Source organism: Eubalaena glacialis, chromosome 4 (genome assembly GCF_028564815.1).
Source record: "Eubalaena glacialis isolate mEubGla1 chromosome 4, mEubGla1.1.hap2.+ XY, whole genome shotgun sequence".
Taxonomy (NCBI): Eukaryota; Metazoa; Chordata; class Mammalia; order Artiodactyla; family Balaenidae; genus Eubalaena; species Eubalaena glacialis.
Genome location: NC_083719.1, coordinates 142,366,231 through 142,381,704, shown reverse-complemented (window position 1 = coordinate 142,381,704; position 15,474 = coordinate 142,366,231). Strand labels below are relative to the sequence as shown.

At 44.9% G+C, this 15,474-nt stretch overlaps 1 protein-coding gene across 1 annotated transcript in view; it reads left to right on the top strand.

Moving 5' to 3' along the window:
• Nucleotides 1–15,474, top strand: part of ATP10B (ATPase phospholipid transporting 10B (putative)) — a 118,994-nt gene that overhangs the window by 36,645 nt on the left and 66,875 nt on the right. The window contains exons 4-7 of the mRNA XM_061188412.1: nt 3,154–3,239; nt 7,011–7,117; nt 11,094–11,225; nt 14,650–14,777. Of these exons, the coding sequence (XP_061044395.1) occupies nt 3,154–3,239; nt 7,011–7,117; nt 11,094–11,225; nt 14,650–14,777 (453 nt within the window). The remainder of the gene's footprint in view (nt 1–3,153; nt 3,240–7,010; nt 7,118–11,093; nt 11,226–14,649; nt 14,778–15,474) is intronic.

The window sequence follows — 15,474 nt, the reverse complement described above, 5'->3', positions numbered from 1 at the left end:
ATTTGTAAGATAGGGTAATAATAGTACCTACCTGATGGAGTTATTGTGTGAATTCAAGAGAATAGCATGTATAAAATATTTAGTTATACTTGACACACAATAAGCATTCAGTAAGTACTGTAATAATAATGAGAGGAGAAAGGGGAATAAATGTATTGATGATGATGACGATGATAACAATGACATAAATGATGATTGGCTTTGGAGTCCGATGATGTGGATTGCAATGCTGGCTCTGTTACTTACCAACCATAAGACAATTGCTTTACTGAACCTGCATTTGCACTTCTGTCCACACCTCTTAAGGTTACTGTGAGAACTTAATGACAGGTGCCTGGCACATAGTAAATACTCCAGATCAGTAGGTCTGGCCTGAAGAACCCAAACACACTGTGCTCTCTGGAAAGGGTTTGCCTTCTCCTGTACCCTGAGGGCTGTTCCTTTCATAAGGGCAACACCTTAGATAAGAGGCTGGGTCAGAAAGAAAAGGTGGTTAGGTGGGCTTCATTCCCAAGCCAAGAAAAGCTAAGGGGTAGTGAGTCAGAAGTGAATCAGAAATTCCTGAACGAGGTAAAAACTAAGGACCCTGACAGATTTGTAGGGCTTGGCAATGCCCCCGCCACTGCTGTCCTTGAGTTCTCCTAGCAGCTCCCTGGAGTGAGTTACAGGAAAGCCTAAAAAGCAAGCAATGCTGATGGGTTGTCTGGAGACAGCAGGGCCCGTGTGGCCCTCTCCACAGTCTATCTCGGGGAGGAAAAGAAGGAGCCCGGGGACAGAGAGCTAGAAAGGGCGAAATCACCTCTCCGTGTAGAGAGGGAGACAGAGCACCCAAGGCCAGTGCCCACAAGAATAAAAGGACAAGGGATGCTTCAAGAGGAAGGTCATTGGGAAGCTCCACTGAGGGACAAGAGACTTCACCACTGCCAGGGATCCGCCAGGTATGATTAAACAGATGACAGAGACTCACTGCAGCAGGATCGTTAGCTCTCAGACCCTGCTGCCACTCACATCTGAAATAAGTTTGGATTTAGAAAGCTAGCAGTGAGCTGAGTGGTGTGGATCAGGAGGGAAGCACACGGCTTCATCAGGGCCGTGAAAGCAGCTGACAAATTACAGTGTGATTTGTCATCATCTCAGAACTCGGCAAGTGTTTGTCCCTGAAAGAATCGATACGTGGAGGGAAAAGGGCTGTATTTTTAGAAACTCCTGGATGCGTAATTTATTTCAAGTGAATGGAGAGTTTATATTGGCGCCCCACAGAAGCAATGGACACTATATTTACACGAAGCCAGAAAATGCTATCATTTCTTCTAATCAATTTACTCCTTTGAACAGCTGTACCTTGAAGCTTGGAGTGATAAATTCACTCCCCATGCTAAAAGCTCTACCCTGGGAACCATTTCCAATCCCACCTTTAGTACTACTTCATTCTATATGCATAGCATGTTATGCCTTTCAAAACTTTCCTACATGAATTCTATCTTCTGGATCACAAGTGAGATGGACAGGAGGTGGTGTTAGCCCCATTCTACAGAGGAGAAAACTGAGGCTCAAGAGTTGAATGTACTATTAGCCAATGTGGGATAGAGTTAGAAAGCAAGATCTCCCCACCCCTAGTTGTGTTTTCCCCCTCATTGAACTTTAAGAGATTGTACAACTAAAATACTGAATGAAAGAGAAAAAGTGAAGAGTCAAGAATGTGTTTTAAATGCTTTGCTATAAGAATGTTCACCAGGGGGCAGTGTGCTGTGCAAGTAAAGAACAGAGGGTCTGCACTCAGACTTGGATTCAAATCCCAGTCTTGATATGACCACGGATAGCCACTTAACCCTTGTGAGTCACAGTTTTCCCATCTCTAAAGAGGGGCTGATCAAAGTTCTTACTTAATAAAATGATTGAAAGCTTGAAAAAAAATAGCATTTCTTAAGTTCTCATTGCAGCATCTGACAGAAATAAGAGTCTAGTAAATGCTACTTATTTTGTGTTTTTTTGTTTGTTTGTTTTTTGAGAATTTTTTAATTTATTTATTTTTGGCTGCCTTGGGTCTTTGTTGCTGCGTGTGGGCTTTCTCTAGTTGTGGTGAGCGGGGGCTACTCTTTGTTGCGGTGCGCAGGCTTCCCTTTGCGGTGGTTTCTCTTTGTTGCGGCACACAGGCCCCAGGCGTGCGGGCTTCAGTAGTTGTGGCACACGGGCTCAGTAGTTGTGGCTCATGGGCTCCAGAGCGCAGGCTCAGTAGTTGTGGTATACGGGCTTAGATGCTCTGCGGCACACGGGATCCTCCCAGACCAGGGCTCGAACCCGTGTCCCCCGCACCGGCAGGCGGACTCCCAACCACTGTGCCACCAGGGAAGTCCCTACTTATTTTGTTTTATTAGCTATTATTTCACAGCATTTTTGCAACAGCCAAACAATTGAAACCATGTCAATGTTCAGTAGTGAAAGGATTAAATGAAATAGGGCGACATTCATGGAATAGGTATCTATCCAGGTAACATGTAAAAATGTTCAAGTTGTATGAACACGAAATCTCATTGTTGAAACGCATAAATGTGTATGTTTGTACATAAATGTGTATGTAGGTGTATGCATATATTTTTTAAAGCCTGGAAGTTCTATATACACACAAATATTGGCTAGCTGTAGGTCGTGTGATTTATAATCTCTGCTTTTTTGATCATCTATTTCTATGCTGCCCAGTTTGGTAGCCACTAGCCCCCATGTAGCTATTTAACTTTAAATTAGTTAAGTGAAATTAAATAAAATTTAAAAATCAGTTCCTCAGTCATACTACCATATTTCAACAGCCACATGCAATGCGTGGCTTCTACATTATACAGTGCAGACAAAGAACATTTCCATCATTGTGGTAAATTCTATGGGGCAGCTTGAGTCTAGAGATTCAAACCCAGGCCGGGGAAAAGTGGTCAGGACAGGGCCCTCCCTTTGCCACGCATCCAACTTTTCATCTGCATCTATTCTCTCCTCCTTAATGAGGATTTAACTGTTTCTTTTAACACATTACAACTATCACAGTGTGACAAAGCAGGGATTACCTTATTTGCAATGGTTCTAACAGTGATTAGCTCTCCTGATGATCCTATTAAAACGAGATCCCTCTGACTTAATAACCTCACGGCGTCCTCTCTCTCACAGGAGGTACAGTTCCAACCAGAACGTTTCCACAACACCATCGTGTGTGAGAAGCCTAACAACCACCTTAACAGGTTTAAGGGTTATATGTAAGTATCTGCTGCCTGTGTGCTGCTTGTAAATATCTCCTCTGCAGCTAGAAAACATTTTTTCTTGAAATGGCCAAACAGATAAGCATCTGGGTCCTAAGGAAGTTTATTTCTTTTTATCATAAAAAAAGGGCTAGAGAAAACTAACTAAATTGGGAAAACTTTTCTACTCTTTTTTTTTTTTTGCTGGTGTGGTATTTAATTATCTCACAGGGTTAAATTCACTAATAGTTTTTTCAGAACTCTGGTGAAACAGCATCAAAATTGAGACCACACTCTGATTCAGGGGAGGCAAGTATGATTGAATTTAGATCAGATTTCTGAAGGGACCATTACTGCCCTGTAGGTAAGAACGGGGACTTTGGAGTTGGACAGACCTAGGTTCGAAACCAGGCTCTATCACTTACAAGCTGTGTGACCTTGAGTAAATTAATTAACCTCTCTGGGCCTTCGTTTCCACATCTGTAAAATAAAGATTATATCTACATCACAGGATTTTTCTTGTCTAAGAACTGATCATATGCAAAGCCCGTAGCACAGAAACTGACACAGAGTAGATAGTTAATGCGACTGCTGCTGTTGCAATTATTGTTGTTATTGGTCCTCACCTCTGGTTCAGCCTGAGAGTTTTACTATAATTTTCTCCCACATTTGACTGCCGGTCTTACTGCAAAAAAAAAAAAAAAAAAAAAAAAAAGGCCAAAAAAAAGAGTAGTGGTAACAGATGTGAATAAATGCCCGTATTCTGGCTTTAAGAGTTAGAGGACTTTCACAGAGCATCGTCTCATTTAATCTGCACAACAACCCAGCGAAGCGAGAATTATGATTCCCATTTTTCAGATGGGAGATCTGATGATAAGATTTTTCAGGATTCTCCCAGAGGCACACAGCAGCTTCAAGGCAGAGCCAGGACTTACAGCCGGGTCTTTTCACTCCAACCCTGGTGTGTTTTCCATTGTCTGCACACACAGCTCAGACATGTTATAGCAACTTCTCTACCAATGGGCCCTGCAGTGAAGCTTAAGAAGGCTTCTTGGGAGGCAGGTGTCAATGCTTTCCCTCCACCCACATGTTCTCAGGCTGTATGAATATCTTGAGAAGCAAGATAAGAGGGGAAAGGGTAAGAACAGTACAAGAGAAATAGCAGCTTTTCAATGCAAATTACTTTTTAAAAGCTCATAGAGAGCGGACGGAGACAGGCGAGAAGGGCACGAGCTCCTGGGGGAGAAGGGGATTCGTTGCAGTCATCTGGCAAGGTAGAGCTTGCCACCTGCCCAGGCAAGGAGTCTACCCCTCGAGCCCGAGTCTTGTGGATTTGGTTCATCCCAAGTCACCCATGCCTTGGGCCATTCTCCTTCCTCTTAGAGAGCAGCCTCCTTGCTGGGTTTCTCTTTGTAATCCTTTCTCCCCCAAACAGCTCATGCCAGCAGCCAGCCTTTCTAAGCTTCATCCTGGGCTCTGGCCCCTAATCTCAGACAGAACTTTCCCAGTTCCATTCAACCCCCAGCACCTCCTCTTCCTGGCTGCTGCCCCTAGAGTTGTCTTTCCCCACCTGCCCGGGCCTCATGGGTGAGCCCTGAAAGTCCAGTTGGTCAGTCCAGCAGCCAACCCATGGGATGCTGGGGAATTCACTGTGGTCCTACATCCCTGCCAAGGCCCAGCACCCACAGATGATAAGCACTCTCTTCCTGAATAAACCCACTGTCTGATGCCTCCAGGTCTCCGGAAGCTTCTTTGGGTCCCCTTAATTTAGGAGTTCTCCTGGGGCTACCGAGGTTGGCTAGAAAATGAGTCGTTTTTAATGCTTTGAAGATTAGGAATGTCAGATTTTAAAATGTAACTTTTAAACAGTAAGATCTCTATAAAGAAGTGGTTCTCAAGCCCCTTTTCCTCCTCTCCATCAGAGGACCTTTAGCGAGTCTGGACACATTGTTGGTTGTCACAACTAGGGAAAGGGGTGCTGCTGGCCTCTGGTAGGTAGAGACCAGGGATGCTACTCAGCATCCTACAATGCACAGAACAGTCCCCACAACAAAGAATGATCCCACAAAAAATGTCAGTAGTGTTGAGGTGGAGAAATACTGCTCTGAGTCGGTTAAATAAACATCCCTGTAAACAGAGCACTAAATGGAAGGGCTATGAGATGGCTAATCTCTTTCCACCATCCATTGAAAAAGGAACATTATGACTGGGAGAAAAAGATGCTGTCATATGTTATCACCTCAGAGCATCATAAAAAAATGCTCTTCAAACCACTAGCTACTGACACTGAATCATTCAAGTTTCTATCCCAATATTCTATCCATAGCCAACTCCCTCCTTGATAAGGAGAGGTAGGTCATAAACTTCAGCCATTCTTGGACCACCTTTATGATTTGTATCACATTCATAAAACACCTCTACTTTCCAAATTTTTAATTGGCTTTCTTTATTTCAAAAGGAAAATGTATGTTACTGGCACTGTGGGCATCCAGCATCACTGCCATATGTAGATTGCCACAGATTTATGGCAGTATTACTTTCCATATATAAATTTCATAACAGTAAAATTAATAAAATGAAATCAAAACAGTTATTATTTCATTCTAACTACAGACTTACTTGCCAAAGCCTCCTCTGTGTTGAAAAGTTAGATAAGTGCTAGAAAAAAGTTAATGAAATACTAAGACATTTCCTCGTTAGATTTCAAAGAATTGCAAATGGGAATGACTCCGATTCAATGTAAATTAACGGGGTGCTACTTTGGGAACCCTGGTGTAGTGAAAACCACATGAGGGTTGGTGTCTGGGGCCTGGGTTCCCAAGTCCTAGGATATCCCATGTACTAGGTGAGTGGCCTTGGAAAAATCTCTCACCCTCTCTGAGCTTCATCTTTCTTATGAGTAAGGACTATCACCCAACTAACTTCCCAGAGCTGTGAAGAGACAAATAAAATAATGTAAATAAATGTAGTTTACAAACACAGTAAAGAATTATTATTAAGAGGAGTATTGAGTGGTAGTATAGCACTCTGCAGCCAGACTCCCTGGGTTTGAATCCCCTTTCTGCCACATACTAGCTCTGTGAACTTGCCTCAATTTCCCTATCTATAAAATGGGTATGAAACATGACCTATCTTATAAGATTGTCATGAGCATTAATTAATACATGGAAAACACTTATAACTGGACCTAGAGAAATGAAGTATTAAAGAATTAGAAGGAGAAAAATCCCTAAGGGTTCAGATTATTACTTTTCTGTTCTCCCCAATGTTGTGGAAAAGTAATATTTAAATTTCCTGAAAAACCCAAATGGAGGGCATCAGGATAGAATAAGGGCCAGACGCTGAGTAATCACTAATGTGGACTGACTCAGAAGTTTCTAGTGTGAGGTGGAAAATTGCAGTGCTTCCGGAGGCTAGAGAAAGGGAAACACTCCATGTACCTCCCTTTTGAGAAGCTGCCTTGCAGGATGTTGCACAGGGTCGCTGGTCCACCTGCTGTGAGGTCTGTTTATTTTAAGGCTTCCTCAGCAGAGTTCTGCCTTTTAGGTGAGTAAATGATTACGTCCTTAGGGATGGGTGATTCCCTTCTAATGGTCCAGCCCCCACTAGACATCCCAGGAGCAATGAAGAGTTGCACTTAAACATGGGGCTTAGATTCTGAGTTAATATCACTCTTCTGAAGAAGAGAGAGAAGAGGGATCTTGTTACTCGCCACTCTCATTCTATGACGCTAACCGGTGACAGCGTGGAGAGGCCACCAAACAGCTCCCTCTCTTTCCTCATCCCCAGGGAACATCCCGACCAGAGCAGAACCGGCTTTGGCAGTGAGAGTCTTCTGCTTCGAGGCTGCACCATCAGAAACACCAAAGTGGCTGTTGGCATTGTCATCTACGCAGGTAACTGCCCCTGGACAGCTTCCTGTGTCCCTGTCCTTTATCCTCTCTCCTCCAAAACCTCCTCCAAATTTATCTTCAGTCAGTGGGAACTCACATCAGTTCTAAGGGGTAGAGTCATGTGACTTCCCATTTCTCAGCTAAGCAAACTGAGGCTGGAATCACAGCAGCTCTCTTGGTCCACAGAGACATAATTCAATTCCAAGTTACTGTCACTCATCCAGACAAGACAGGGAGGGGGACTCATGCTCATGTATCCCTAACACTTTTGTGACACTAACCATAGGTGGGATGAAGAACATCTTCTTGAGCCTGAGGAATAACCTCACCAAACTTAGCAACTTCACCTCGTGTGCCTCAGTGTCCTCATCTCTACAACGGGAAGAATATTTGTACCTGCCCCATAGGTCCCCCATGAGGGTCCAGTGACCCAGCACATGGAAAGAACCCAGCACTGTGTGTAGCAAGTGAGGGCGGGATGGGTTTTAGTTGTTGTTTTTGCAGTTGTTTTTATTATTATCTTTATTCATTTTGTGGCTCCATAGATGGTGGTCTCTCTCTCCTTTGCACTTTGATTTTGCTTCCCATTGAGAAAAGGTAACAGCAGTACTTCTCACAATGATAACTGAAGTATTGGAGGGAGGTCTTGGGACTGCTGTATCCCCAGTACCTAGCACCTGGCACTCCATGGGTACTCAGTACGTGTCTATTGTTACGTGAACAACTGCAGACTTCTTCTATAGAGGAAACACAGTCTCCCTGGAGTGTCTACCTTCCCTGGAAGTCTCCAGAATACGTTTCCCTGGATCTTCCACTCACTGGGACACCTTGTAGTATTTCATTTGCTTGTTATTTTGTTTGATTTGATTTGTTTTGGTCTGAGTAGACTCCCACTTTGCCACTATGGAGAACAGTACGGAGGTTCCTGAAAAAACTAAAAATAGAATTACCATATGACCCAGCAATCCCACTACTGGACACATACCCTGAGAAAACCATAATTCAAAAAGACACATGCACCCCAATGTTCACTGTAGCACTATTTACAATAGCCAGGTCATGGAAACAACCTAAATGTCCATCGACAGATGAATGGATAAAGAAGATGTGGTACATATACACAATGGAATATTACTCAGCCATAAAAAGGAACGAAATTGGGTCATTTGTAGAGACATGGATGGACCTAGAGACTGTCATACAGAGTGAAGTAAGTCAGAAAGAGAAAAAGAAATATCGTATATTAACCCATATATGTGGAATCTAGAAAAATGGTACAGATGAACCGGTTTGCAGGGCAGAAATAGAGACACAGATGTAGAGAACAAACGTATGGACACCAAGGGGGGAAAGTGAGGGGGGGCAGTGGTGGTGGGATGAATTGGGAGATTGGGATTGACATATATATACTAATATGTATAAAATAGATAACTAATAAGAACCTGCTGTATAAAAGATAAATTAATCAAATTTTTAAAAAAAGAAAAATATGTTTTTTAAAAAGTTGTGTCACAGTCTAGTTGGCTTCCCCTAATTTGAGGGAGGGATGTTATATTTGTCAGCACAGGTCACTGCTTTCAAGGGTCTTTGGCAGTGGAGTTCAATGCCATCTGGTAGACCTACTAGACATGAACGCTTCAACAATCCCTACCGCACAAAAAACCTGCATAGACATGGATTTGCTTCTCTGCCTAATCAGAAACAAAGGTCAGAGTGGGTGATGGGAGTGGTCTGTGAGGAGGCAGATGGAGGGAGAGTTAATCATGACTCTGAGGACTCAGGCTGCCGGGGGCTGAATCACTCCCTGGCTGCAAGTTCCTGGGAAGCTGGTTCAGTTTTCAGCACAAGGAGCACTGATAACCCCTGCCTCCTAGGGTTATAAGGTTCACAATGCCTGGCACACATTAGGGTCTCAGAAAATGTGAGCAAAAATGGTACAAATTGTGTTTAGTGTTACTGTCTAGACCAGGGGTTCTCAACCTCAGCACCATTGCCGTTTGTTCCGGATTGTTCTTTGTGGTGGGGGCCATCCTATAGGGTGTTTAGCAGCATCCCTGGCTTCTGCTCACTAGATGCCATCAGCACCACCTCCTCAAAGGTGACAACCAAAAATTTCTCATGACTTGGCCAAGTGTCCCCTGGGGAGAATTACTGGCCTAGAGCTACATTCTCTGCCTTGATAATACAGATGGACAAAGTAGCAGCACCTCAGAGTCAAAGGCTAAAAAAAGGACAAGTGAGCTTTCCAGAAGGAAGAGATTCAGTGTAGAGGTATGCGCTCCTCACAGCAAACATTTATTGAGCCCCTACTGTGTACAGGAAACTAATTTAGGTACTTTGTGTATATCAGTTCACTCCCCCACCCCAAAACACACAACCACTATATCTCATTTTGCAGATGAGGAATTGAGATACAAAAGGGTTAATTCCCCCAAGGTCACATGTCTCCTGAGATTAATTCCCTATAACCCAAGGTCAGGTATCTGCAGAGCCAAGCTCTGTCGGACACTAGAGCCCACATTCTATCCACTACACCATACTGCCTCCCCCTTGAGCCCAAATTTTGCCAAAAGAACAGGGGGATCTTAGGAAGTGAGGAAGCAGGTGGGTGAAGGGGGTGGTCCGAGGACCCCTTGTATGGGGTGAGCCTGGGGCACGCAGGAACCACAGCTGTGTCAGCCCCTGCACAGCTGCAGCAACTTGAGTCTAATTTAATAAGCCTAGCATGCTCGCTCCTACGGTTTTGTTGCCGCTTTAAATCCACAAGGCCACCAGCTAAACAGCATTAAACCACACACTGCTGGAGCTGATATATTGGTTTTCCCTAATTTTGCACAGAAAATATGTGACGGGTCTCTTTTAATTTGACTGCTGAGGGGTACAGCGTGGTAAATAAAATTTGGCAGCCCCAAAGGGGAGGCTCTGTTCTAAAGACAAAGGCTCAGTTTGACTCTCAATTCTTAGCTGGGTGGTTTGGGTTCCAGGAGTTGTTGGAAGGAGAAATAGACTGGGAGTCAGAATCCTGGGTTCTCCATGTGGCTCTGGTGTCAATTTATTCTTTCATTTGGAGCGGGTCCCTTCTATGTTTCGGTCCTGAATTTCTCTAATTGGAAAAAAAAAAGGGGGGGGGGTGCCTGAATGAACTCAGTAGTTTTTAAATTTTACTGTCTTTTCTTTAAACAAAACTTTATGCAGAACTCCAGGGTAGGAGAGTAGCTGCTCAGAGTTAATGCTGGGGTGGAGACCTTTGGCTGCTACCACTCTTGCATGAGCACGACGACACCTTAGGCAAAGAAGCAAGCATGATAATCACTGGCCTCAAGCACAGTCCTGCCACAGGGCCTTGGCATGTACTGTTCCCCCAGCCTAAAATCCTTTTCTCCCAACTCTTCTCTCTCCCTTCAGGTCTCCCTCAAATGTCACCTCCTCTGAGAAGCCTTCCCTGACCACACTCTCTAACACCATCTCTAATTTATTAGCCCCTTATTTACTGTTTACTTCATTGGACTTATGGCTAACTGTAATTACCTTATTTACTTGTTTCCCTGTATATTTTCACCAGATTGTGAATCATGTGTCTCACCACTGTATCCCACCACTGAGCCCATAACAGCACCTCTGCGCAAATTAGAAAAAGATGGCCCTTCCTCAAGACAGCTTACTGTCATTGGCTACAAATGTGTCCTAATGGACTCACAAATCTATGACAGCTACAAAACGAGGGCTACCTCTTGAGTTGTGCAGGGCACAGCCTGTGCACAGTAGCTCTGTCCATGCCCACCAGTGTCTGGCAGGTAGGGGATGTTCAGTAAAAACCTGCTGACGAATTGTGTGAGGTCTCTCCGGCCGTTCCCAGAATCTCCCTGCAGCAGGACAGATTCAGGTTAGAGAATGAAGCTTCTCTTGTATCGAAATCTCATGGGAGAAGAGCCAGAGGCAAACAGGGGCCAAGGACTGACGATCTCATTTTCTCTCAAAGGCCATGAGACAAAAGCCATGCTGAACAACAGCGGCCCGCGGTACAAACGCAGCAAGATCGAGCGGCGCATGAACACAGATGTCTTCTTCTGCATCGGGATCCTCTTCCTCATGTGCCTCACTGGGGCTGTAGGTATGGAATGTTCTGGAAAGGACAACCCCACAATCATCTTCTGTTTCTTTGGGCGAGTTGCTGCAACTTGGAGCCTCAGTTTCCTCATCTAAAGAAAGAAAAGCCTCAAAGCCTACTCTGTACTTTAACAGGGTGCCAATTAAGTACAAATGCAGATGACATTCTCCTGAAAGTAGTACGCACTCTAAATCTTAGGAAGAGCATCTATCATGTATCTGTCCAAGAAATACTTCCTGAACCCAGGCACCCCCTTATCATGAAAGGGTAACAAGATGAATCAATCACAGGACTGGTCCTCAAAGAGCGGGAAGGTCCTCATAGTCTAGTAGGAGGAAGTCCAACCTGAGCACAGAATCAATAACACCATCTGTCCCACTCAGTGAGGGCGGTACCAGGTACTGTGTTCATTTCCTAGTGCCACTGTCAAAAGTCAACACAAATTAAGTGGTTTAAAACAATGCTAGTTGATTCTGTTATAGCCGTGGAGTTCAGAAGTCCAAAGTCAGTTTCACTGCGTTAAGACCAAGGTGTCCTCAGGGCTGGAGATTCCAGGGGGAGAATCGGTCCCTTGTGTTTTTCAGTTTCTACTGGCTGCCTGTGTTTCTCCCTTTGAAGCATCCTCTTTCATCTTCAAAGCACATTACTCCAATTTCCACTCACATTTCCTTCTCCTTGTCTGTGGGAGTGTGGCCCTCTGCCTCCCTTTTATAAGGACACTTGTAATTCCATCATTGGGCCTACCTGGATAATCCAGGCTCCTCTTTCCCATCTCAAGACCCTTAACTAAATCACTTCTGCAAAGTTCCTTTTGCCATCTAAGGTAGCACATTCACAGGGCCCAGGGATGAGGACGTGGACACCTTAGGGGGCCATTATTCAGCCCACGACCGGGATTATGGGAGCATCAAGGAAGAAAGCCTTGCTGGAGCTGATTCCCAGATGCAGTAGGTGTTCACCAGAGGAGGGAGGTGACAGAAACAGGATGGGGCGGGCAGCTGTGAAAGGAAAGAGAGAGGTCACTTTACCCCAGGGACAGCACAAGCCAAGCACAGCAGCAGGAAGAAGAGTCATGTTATGCAGAGGAGTGTTTGGCCATTTGGTGTGCCAAGAGCAAGGCCAAGGATGGAGACCTGATTAGAACTGGGCCGTGGCCAGGTTCTATAACAGCCAGGTGTAGACAGCTGTGGGACGTGTAGACACGAGTGATCCGGAGCCATTTCAGTAGATCCTCAGAGGGTAGGGGAAGAGAGGCTCTCACTCTTACCCACTCTCCCCGTCTCTGGCTTAACACTAAGGATGGTTCTCAGGACCCTAAAGGAGACCCCACAAAGAAGCAGGGAGGATCAGAAGGAAGAACTCATATGCTGAGTCCAGAACCCCTGCCAACCCCACGCCAGTGAGCAGCTCTGGCGTTTGCGCTTTACTTTTGTCAGAAATTGCACCCATCACTGTTTTTAAAAGACAGTGTCCAGGGAGTCCCCTGGTGGCCTAGAGGTTAGGATTCAGTGCTGTAACTGCTGTGGCCCGGGTTCAATCCCTGGCAGGGGAACTGAGATCCTGCAAGACATGAGGTGCGGACGAAATAAAAAAAGATAAAAAAAAGACAGTGTCCAAAGCTTAAGATCTTCCTAGGCCCACAGAGATTTTCTATGTCACCACAGTGAAGACAGTGGGATTCAATCTTGTGCGTGGCCTGGAGTTTTGAATGAATATGCTTCCCAGATGTGTCTAATGGCAATCCAGGTGAGGGGCTCATGGCTGGAAGGGCAGCACCTGCATGGGACGGAAGCAGGCAAACAAGAAAACCAACTGTTTGTTTTGTGGGCCATCCCCCTGTCGCCGGAAATGCTGCAGAACTGTTAGCTCTGCTTCGGGACAGGTTTTTCAGGGGACGTCAGATCAGGAAAGGACATTGGAGATCATCTCACTGCGTCTCCAGGGAAATGAAGTGAATGATTAAAAGGTCACAGAGTTAGATAAGGTACAGGCCAACCAAAAGCAGCTTGGTAGATTGCCCAAAATAATAAATACATGGAGAAAGTAATTGGGAGGGGCAGGATTCTATTCTGTCTGAGAATAACACAGGCCGCTGCTGGCACCAAATCAAACACAGCTCCCACGGGAGGTGAAAGCTCTCGAATGAGCACCATTGAGGGTCATTTATCACATGTTTGCTTTAATTGTGTGAAGATGGTGTTTCTTTTTTATTTGCCCAGAATGTCCTCCCCAGGCCTTTCTGATCAACCAGTACCCACCTGGGCTTCAGAACCCCTCCAGGCCTCCTCCTCCATGCAGCCTGCTCTGACTTCTTTCATGGTCTGTAGCTCCTCTGAAGGCCAGTAACCCTTACTCTGTGCCTTACATTTGGCCCTTAACCTCACGTCTGTAAGTCTCCTTTCTTCTGCTGTGTCTGATGGTATGTGACCCAACCTCCTGTGCAAAGAAGTATCTTAAGGGCAGGGCAGGAACCCCTATGCCTTTTATTCCCTATAGTCCCTGCCCTGGGGCCAAGAGCATCATACACATTAGGTTATCCCGTTCTCACAACAACCCCATGGAGAAGGTATTATTACTAATTGACAGATGAGGATGCTGAGATTCAGAGAGCTCGTGCGAGGTGCACTTATCAATCCTCACTTGATGGATGTTGTTATCCCCATTTACAGTTAAGGAAACAGAGGGTTCAGTCTGCATCTGGTGCTGTCACTATGGGCTCTTATAGTGTTCCAGGATCTGGCATAGCACCCCTCATGCTAGGTGGGATTTGTATCTTTACATCAGACTCCCTGACTTGGTAGGGAACTCCTCAAAGACAAGAAGTAGGACCGACTCCTTCTTGAATTAAAAAATTTTGGATAACGGGAGGGAAGGAAGGAGGCAGGGAGGAGTGAGTGAACAGAGATATGGATGGACGGACGGATGGATGGATGGATGCATGTATGGATGCATGGACGGGTGGATGGGTGAATGGGTGGATGGGTAATTGGATGATTGATTGGATGGATGGATGGGTATGTGCATGGGAGAGAAAGAGGGACTAGGATACAGGTCCGTCAAGACTTCCCAGCCATGTACTTTCTACCACACAACTGAAAAAAAAATTCTTGCCCCTTTCTCGCTTTCCAACCCCTGAATAACAGGACTTCAACAAAATGTAAGTAATCCCCATGTTCGTCTCCTCTGGGAGGACAGACTTAATGCCTATCAAGAGATTGAAATGTATTATATATGAAGGACCACTTTAGAGCTAAATGAATACACACACACACACACACACACACACACCCCTATGTTATATAGAATAAGGATGGGCTCCTCCAAAGCACACTCATTTCTGGCAATAGGCCAAGGAAGGGCTGATGTAATTGACCAATTTAGGATTAATTGGAGACTTTGCCTCATGCCTGGCTTTGCCTCCTCTTAGGTCACAGCCTCTGGAATGGAACCTTTGCAGAACACCCTCCCTTTGACGTGCCGGATGCCGAGGGCCACTTCCTTCCCCTTGCCCTTGGAGGCTTCTACATGTTCCTCACCATGATCATTTTGCTCCAGGTAGGAGGCCCTCTGTAACTTGGGACTCAGAAGACCCGTGGCCAATATCTGCACAACTTTGCAAAATAAAGAAAAATCAGCGCTGGCCCCGTGAAAGAACTAACTGGACTGAGATGGGGAAATGTTTATCGCTTTCTTATGGGTCTTTGAAAGTATTCACAACTGGGATTATGCCAGGACCAGCCCTGCCTTGTGGACGGGACCTTGGCCTCAGATAATAGCAGAGGAAAATATTTATCAGGCTTTTCCATTTAAAAGTAAGATTATAGCAGTGATCCACGTGTGCCTGTCCCTCTGCCAGATCTAAACAGGTAAACCCTAGGGACCTGGAAACAAAAGATAATGCAGCACAGAGAACTACAGAGAACCTTCAGACCCCAAGCCCTGAGAGAAAGAAACCACAGATTAGTGTTTTCTCATTTGAAAGTTTGAGATGGAAAAAGAGAACCGGCACTATATAGGAGGAAAAAAACAAAAACATAGAGCACCTACGAGAGAGGTAAGAAAGGCAACTACTGTAGGTAAACACCTGCAGTGCAGTATAAAGAGACAGATGTAAAAAATCCTCAGGCTCTATAAGTAATCACAGTCTATGGAAAGATAAGGCAAGTTGTAGTTTTATTTTAACAAAACCCCATCTGTGTTTGAGTTCTTACAGTATTTGAGGGTGTTTCACTGTCCTCTTACTGATGAACCT